Below are 7,834 nucleotides of genomic sequence, written 5' to 3' on the forward strand. Positions count from 1 at the left end.
CAGGATCAGTATCAGGGCAGATTGGGTTACGTGGAAAAAGGGCAAGTTCCAGGGTCAAACTCTCGCCACTATGAATCCTTCATTTAACTGTAGCAGTTTAAACATTTTGGTTTTAACATATTCACTTTAATGTTTGTGAGAAGTCAAGGAAGACACCTCGTTGAAGTTTCATTATTTTTGGTGGATGCGGTCTTAAGAACAACATGTCAGCGACTCCACTAGAAAGGTCACAATGGACATAATTCAACGCTAAATAATCAAATCTTATGAATGGATCACATTCCTAGTTTAGTTTGCTGTCTAAAGAAGTGTAGCTTGATTGACGTCAGCAACTAGTTTTGGAATCCTTATCTTCAAAACAGCTGATGATTGACGTGCCGCGTGGGTTGAGGTGATGCATTTGCTACGTGAGCGAGAACGGCGAGGCGTTAAAATGTCAAGAACCGATTTGCGGCGCAAGACAATAAAAATGTTGACGTTTGATGAAATCCCATTGGCTTGTGAACTGCCAATTACTTTTTGAAATGCATCGGCTGAATGGAAGCGAGCCCTCGCTTCCTCGTGTGCGGGCCTATGAAAGTAGGTGATCTAATCAGGAAACGCCAAGCGCTGCTCTAATTGCATCATTAGCTAAAGCCATGACTCAGTCACATTGACTTTTACACTGTCCCCCCCCCCCTTCTACTCACCCTGCCCCATCCAGAAATAGGGAGTCAAGCCTCCAGCTCTTCCCTGTATGGGTGCTCAAGCAGAATAATTCTAACATGTTGTGTGCAACAGTGCCAAATGTTAATATTCCAGAAATATCCAACTAATGAGTATTATCACTTGGATTTGACACAATTTTCTACGATGCTGTGTTTAAAGTTCGTTTAATGCTAACAAGAGCACAAAAACAATTAAAGGAGGTTTTCAGTAAATGATAGATCAAAATAAACATTTACCAGAGGAACAGAAAAAAAAAATCAACAAGGTAATCAGATAAAGAGAAATATGCCTGAATTTTCAAAAAAATAATCGAATCAAACGTAATTACAAGGCTTTGGTTCCGTCTCTCTTCCAAGCAATTGACCTAATGTGACGATAAAAGGAAATAGGGTTCAATGTCTCAGCAAAACTCTCCGTTTAGTGATCAAGGTTGTTTCCAGCAACTCAAACCACAGAAGATAACTTCATTTCCTGTGAGTGACGTGTTAAAAACTCTGCCTTATTCCTACTTGTTAAGAATACATTGAAAAAGACAAATGATGGTTCCTGCCATGCTCACAGAAGCTGTTGAATTTAATTCTTATCTATATAAACTATAGATAAAACATGACATCGAACATTTTTTTTTTTTACATCGCACTGTAACCTTCCATTTGAAAAACGGTGTACCTTTTATATCCACGATGTACAAATCATGTCAGAAAAGTCCCAGGACTGGTGCAACAACAAATCTTTCTCACCAAAATATGAACATGCCAAATTCAATTAACCCTAACTCAATCACCCAGGAGTACATAACTGTGACCTCTGCACCCATTAATTAGCTATTAATCGTTGTATTTTTCATTAATACTGTAAATATCTATCAAGCAATGGGTTAAACAAACTTACCTTGTAAGTGGCCGACGACGGTGCTCTGCAGGATCCCGTAAGATGACTTTGAGGTGAAGACCTCTGGTAAAGCGCATTAGTTTAGAAAGGGCAAATGTGTAGTAGCCATTTGAAATATTTTTAGTGGCACCAGTCCAGGAACTATGACATCATATAAATCTTACTCATCCACTAAAGATTTTCTGCTATTTTGCTTTGGTGCACAACGTGGACGGCGCGTTGTCTGGTTGTCAAGGTGACGTTTGAACTGGTCACCTGGGCTTCTCTGCAGTCCTGAGAACTGAAACCTCCCGAAGCTGACGTCTCCGCGTCGGTTCACATCTGCACGCCAACTCTCCCCCCGCGGTAACACACGGTTGACGGGAAATGAGGGGGGCATCACGTCGAGAGCACCTTTAGTTTCACGGACGTGGATGCCACCTCAGGCTTTCCCGTTTACGCTCCGTCTGCCCACATCTGATCTGAGCAGAGGTTGTCAAACGATGACGATGTGGCCACTTGAAACCACACGGTGAGCTCATCACGGAATGGTGGAGCAAAAAAAAATAAAAAGACTTCAGACTGCAACGATCGTCGTTTTAATGACACGAACACGCGTGTACCATGTTTACAGTTGCCGAACAGTGGCATGACAGTTTCTGTTGCCGTGATTAACGCGGCGTAAATTCAATCATATGGCGTATTGCAGCGGAGCAAAACATGCAAGCATTACATGCATTGCACAAAAAACACTCAGCATAAGGAAGAAATGAGTTAAATGTGTTTACCTTTGGCGAGATTATCCCTTTTTTGTCTTTATGCCCCACTGTGACGATGAGCTCCTGGTTTGTGTTGCTCTCCTGACACAACTACCACGCGTTGTGAAGAGCTCCGCCTGGTTAAGGCTGCGGGGGGAGCAGTCATTGGCCATTATGAGAACGACTGCAGCCACAGCGAGGCTCGCTATTGATCGTACTCCACGTCAGTCTATTCGGATTCCACTTCCCGCGTTTCTCAGTGGTGACCCACAATACGTTGCATTCTGCAGACTATATTTAGGCGTCAACAGCCAGTGGGCCAATGCAGGCAATTCACAACTCAAGTCGTGATGACCTCCAGTGTGCAGAGGGCAATCGTATTATTGTAGCGATACAAAACATCAAGTTATAAGAGGTAGAGTGTTCTGAAAACTTGACTGTTCATTTCCTTTTTGTTTGCAAGAAAAACAAGCAATGCATGACTCATCCAGTTCAAATCTTTAATGGTAAGCATTTTATGAAACAAATAGGTGGGAGGATTTACCTTAATTCTGCCCATGGTCAGGGTCAATTAGATTGATGATGTCATTTATGTTCTCAGTCAGAGCTTACTTTTTTTTTCCCTCGTCGCTGTGGTTTGAGTATCGACCAACCAGGTCGGGATTTGTGGAAGTGTTCTTCCCCCAAAACACTTAACACTTCTGGAGTAACCCAAATAAAGAATGAGCAATGTGGAACAAAATGCTGTCACACCTACTTTATTGAAGGTTATTGAGAAATTCTGTTCTGTGCAGTGATTAGTCATCTCATAATTCACAGTGAAAAGACAATTGATGTTGGTTTTAATGAGGAGCACTATCATCGGGTAAATCTGGATATTTTTCCCTTTTAGGAGCCATTTCAGTTTTTTCATGAAGTCCTCAAACTTAAGAGTGGTTTCTCATCTCTGTTCTCTAAATTAGCTGAATGGGAGGGGAACTCGTAGGAGACGGAAGTTGCAGAGCAGTCGGGCACAACCGCAACAATTAAACCCCAAATTGAGCATTTTTGTATCCGTAAACTGTAGCAGAAAATGGATGGGAAAATAATGCCAGAATTTCACAATAGAGCTTGTAGCAGATTGCGCGGGCGTGCCCAGAGTTACGGCCCGCGAGCGGATGTGAAGCGGCTACACTCACTCTTTCATAACCAGCGGAGCCTTGACTTGAGCGGCAACCTCAGCCCCCAGAAGCTCTTCTACGATTGCCAGGGCGAATTCGAAACTGGTTCCGGGCCCACGGCTAGTGATGTAATGGCCATCCTTCTGCACTCGAGCCTCAGAATATTTATAGTGATCTAAAAACAAACAAAAGAGAAACACTTGGGATGAGGAGGAAGGGAGGGAGAAACTCGTGCAACAGGTCGAAAAGTTCTGGAGACCACCACACTGAAAGGGTGGGTGGCCATATGCCAAAACAAATAACCTAGTTTCTTACTACCGTCTTCTGTCAAAATTCTCCAACTGAATTCACCTCTTCAGTGGTCCATAGCGTATACCTGTATGACAGCGCCCCCTGCTGTTTCAGCTTTTCTCAACTAAACATATTGAGCAACGTGAAAAGTATAAATGTAAAAAAATATTAGCATGACTCGCCACCCTTTTTTTTTTAGCCATTTGGAATTGGGTTAGATTTTTATCTCACCTCCAGCCATCATCTTGTCCTTCATAGCCGGATGTGTGGTCACTGTGCTGCCGTAGCCGATGCCATGCGCCAAAAGAGCTGTGGGACCTGCGGCGCCAAGAGGAAGCAAGGCTGTTAGGCTTCAGAAATGTTCCGCTGTAAAATGACTCATGGGTCATTTGTGTGATGTGTGATCGGTCCAGTGTTTTGTCCGAATGCCATTTGGATAACAATACAAAATCAGAAAGTACGGATTGAAGAATGCAAATACAATCAAATCTCCAAATTCAACACAGTCAATTACAGCACACTGATTGATATATAAAATAAAAAATAAAAACTAACATGATATACTTGTATTGCTCATTTCTGCATTTTTTAACCCTGTAAACCTTGAGTGAAATAAAAGGCAAACAAAATATAATTACTATACCCTTTTTTTCTGCCTTGCCACAATGAGACAATAAAAAACAAAACAAAAAAAGGGAGTGGCGGAGGACACTGAATGCTGCTGCATTACCTTTGGCAGAGGCCGAGCACTGCAGTGAGCTCATCGAAAAACTGTTAATAAATAGAAAGTTATTGATTATGCCCCTTGGCGCCCTTCCCATGCAGTCTAATTATTACTTTCTCCTGGCAGGACTGCAGACTGCAAACGACTCTTATTACGACTAATACTTACTCAGTCTTACTAAAAGGCAGACATGAGAGATGAGCCATTATCATTAGAATAATCACAATTTTTATGGATGCAAACATAATCGGTCATGCAGGAAAAAAAAAAAAAATCTTTAAAGTCAGGGCCACATGCCGGCAAGGGACCGTCTTACTGGCAAGCTTCATTAAACTGTCAGTTCCTGTGAGTGTTGCGGCCATTTTCTAGGACATCCTTCAATCTACTTTGCCTTAATATTGGTCACTGTAGTCTCTTGTCATAATGTCCTTCCGGTGTCCTTATTCTCTCAACACAAGTCAAGTAAAACCTCTTAACATTTAAAGACAGCCATAAAATATTAGATTTACAATGCTGCTCCAAGTTCACAGTCCTGATTTAATGCCCATTTCTGCTACTGTAATGGGCAAGCCCATATTGTGCATAATATAAACTTGAAACTTGCAAAATATGATCATGAATGGTTTCAAACAGTGATTGTCATCTTCAGCAGTCACTTTTAGGAAAAGCGCGGTGACAAAGTTGAACTGGTGCACATTATTCAATTTAAATTGGTTTAAAGTGCGCACTTATGTGCACCCCTGAATATAGCATATAAAAATAGATTGCTTGATTTTATTTGATCCAACAGTTATGCAGCTGTTCGGGAATCAAATCAGCAGATTTTGTAAGGACTTTTGACACAGCAACAAACTAGCGGGATATGTGCAGGAGTGTGAGTAACTCTCATCTGTTTTTTTGCTGACTGCACCTGCACAGATGGCCGCAATAAGGCCTTTCCTGCCATCTTGGTCCTTCAGCACCTCGCTCACAGCAGGAGACTGCAAGAGAGAGCGAGAGTGCATGAGTGGAGTAAGCAGATGCAGTTAATCACTGGCAAAATATGCTAAATTAGTGAATTTAGCATTTGTGAATTTACATATTTACATATTTTAAGGGGGGCTATTTTTATTTGCTAAGAATTTGGTCAATGCAGTTTTTGTAAAGTAATTATTTTGGCGCCATCTGGTGGATATTTGGTGTTCACTGTTTTTCTTTTTGTTTGTGTTTGAGACATTTCTTTGTTGATTGTTCTTCAATGGATTTGATGCACCATCAAAAGTGCACGTATGCCTTGGTTCTGTAGATTTCTTACCTCTGCAAGGTTTTGTGCCCCTGGCATTCCCCCTGGAAGAAGCACCACGTCAAAGGGGCCCTGAGATAGACACTACTATAAGACTCAACAAGGTTTCAAAAGTCTCCACATCACCATCAAGGAAATCATTCAGTCTTACCTGTTTTCTGGCATCCTCCAAGCTTGCATCAGGACAGATCATGACATTTCTGCTGCACTGCACAGGGTCTTTACCCGTCAGCCCTGCCAACGTCACTGTAATCTGCAATGGTATTGTGCAGACATCATAAATGGCATCTGTGGCTTCAACTATCATCTTCAGTGTTACATATGTGACAAATCAACTTTCTGGGTTCATCCCATTACTACTGTTATGTGGCATACACTGACCAGGGCATTATTAGAATGGGATAGGCTTACGCCAGGGGTGCTCATTAGGTCGATCGCGATCGACTATCAGCCTGTCATCACATAACTACAAAATTTTTTAATATTCATTATGTGTGTTGTGCAATATTGGCCTATTTAAGTTATGCAAAGTACATCAACATACATTGTACATACAAAGAATCCTTAATAAATTTGAAAATAGTTATGTTTTGCAGTTTTGTGGCGTGTTGGTAGATCATTTTGACTTGTTTTATAAGTAGCTCGCATGCTGAAAAAGTGTGAGCACCCCTGGCTTACGCTGATTTCGCAGCATTATAATCGAACATATGACTTCAAAGCATTGTTACAGTAAATACCAAAAAGTGGCATGGATATATTAATATACAGTATTTTGCATACACAGACTCTGTGGCATTATAAAATCAAGTGACAGTCCCTCGTTTGTTTGAATAATCACAGTAGTGCATGGATGGTAATTTAAGACTTTTGACAGTTGACTGTAAAATAGCTCCAGCCGTGTGGTTCACCTTTGACATTTTTGGCTGACCCGTCCTTTATTTTTTGAAAGCACTTGACACTGTAAACTCTGGCATTTGCACGCAAAATATATGCGTTGCAATGATACACACGACAAGACGTTCAAATCTGTGCATTGTTACAAGTGTAGTCACGCTACAAATCGGGAAAACTTCCAGAATACGTATACAAGCGTTAGCTTGCTAACAGCTAAGAATCAAAGTAGCCTGAAAGTCACAAACCCCGGCCCTTCGCATGATGTCCACCGGGATAACAGTCTCCATCTCCTCCGCACCCTTGGAGAGGATGACCAAGGCTCTTTTTCCGGACATAACTGCGTTTGGAGTTGGTCAGGTGCAACAGAAGACGCGACGGAAGGAGGATAATTTCAGTGCGAAGTTAGCTTCGGGCAGGGTTGCCAGTTTACGCCACTCTATCCCCCTTTCTATGATGTCAACATGATCTTTTTTTTTTTTTTTAACCTTTCTTCCTTGGATAAAGTCACATGGTGACCAAGTATATCTAGTCTTGATTACAAATTGTACACTAATTTATTTAAAAAAAAAAAAAAAAAAAAAAGACGCCTTGTTTTAGCATCATTCAAGCATATTCCTTTATTCTATGACACGTTTTATCTACGGACGAAAATTGCGTTCATTTGTTTTTTGTGCACTGTTAAAATATATTTAACATGCAAAAGTTGTTTTTTAAAAGGACTGATAAGTAAACAACAAAAGTCATTATAAATATGCAAGCAGACGGAAACAAAAGTGAAATATTTGGGTCAGACGTGATTGCGATACACATTTTATCCGCAAGAGGGTGGCATTACCTAATGATTAGTGAGGTAATGAGCTTTAAGGGTCTTTTTAAGAAGCGGGATGGAATGGTGTCCTAGTAGTACAACTGCAATTCGTCACCATGCAGCGGAGGCATGGTGACATCTCTTTTACGTCGCTGCTTTTTGTAGATTATGTGGATCCATTGGCTGCATTAAAACGAAATTGTCTGTATGAACCTCAGCACCTCCTATTCCAAAGCCATGGTCCTCAGTTGTCCTGCAGTGGCCCCTTCAGGTCAGGAATGACATCCTAACCCCTGCTCCATTGCATGCAAAGTGTGTTTACGGGTTTCACAACTGTGA

At 41.3% G+C, this 7,834-nt stretch overlaps 2 protein-coding genes across 5 annotated transcripts in view; both read right to left on the bottom strand.

Annotated features, from left to right (window-relative positions):
- kcnab2a (potassium voltage-gated channel subfamily A regulatory beta subunit 2a) overlaps positions 1 to 2,468 on the bottom strand; it is a 43,835-nt gene extending 41,367 nt beyond the window's left edge. For 2 of the 3 annotated variants that reach the window (XM_085923851.1, XM_085923848.1), the window contains exon 1: positions 2,367 to 2,468. The gene's annotated coding sequence lies outside the window, so the exon portion shown is untranslated. Of the gene's footprint in view, positions 1 to 1,599; positions 1,663 to 1,854; positions 2,061 to 2,366 lie in introns of all 3 variants that reach the window. The other variant, XM_085923849.1, reaches the window with a different exon arrangement.
- Positions 2,469 to 3,078: 610 nt separating this feature from the next.
- park7 (parkinson protein 7) lies at positions 3,079 to 7,219 on the bottom strand. 2 transcript variants are annotated; one of them, XM_085925168.1, is made up of 6 exons: positions 6,933 to 7,219; positions 5,945 to 6,046; positions 5,806 to 5,877; positions 5,422 to 5,491; positions 4,019 to 4,105; positions 3,079 to 3,671 (listed from the first exon to the last, which is right to left on the bottom strand). In XM_085925168.1, the coding sequence occupies exons 1-6, from the start codon at positions 7,020 to 7,022 to the stop codon at positions 3,511 to 3,513; spliced, it is 582 nt and encodes a 193-aa protein (XP_085781294.1). In that variant the 5' UTR covers positions 7,023 to 7,219; the 3' UTR covers positions 3,079 to 3,510. The 2 variants fall into 2 exon arrangements, with proteins under 2 accessions (XP_085781294.1, XP_085781295.1); XM_085925169.1 differs by having other exon boundaries at positions 5,806 to 5,865; positions 6,933 to 7,214.
- Between the last annotated feature and the right edge of the window lie 615 nt (positions 7,220 to 7,834).

The sequence above is a fragment of the Syngnathus leptorhynchus genome, chromosome 11 (genome assembly GCF_054491065.1).
Source record: "Syngnathus leptorhynchus isolate UIUO chromosome 11, UIUO_Slep, whole genome shotgun sequence".
NCBI classification, from domain to species: domain Eukaryota; kingdom Metazoa; phylum Chordata; class Actinopteri; order Syngnathiformes; family Syngnathidae; genus Syngnathus; species Syngnathus leptorhynchus.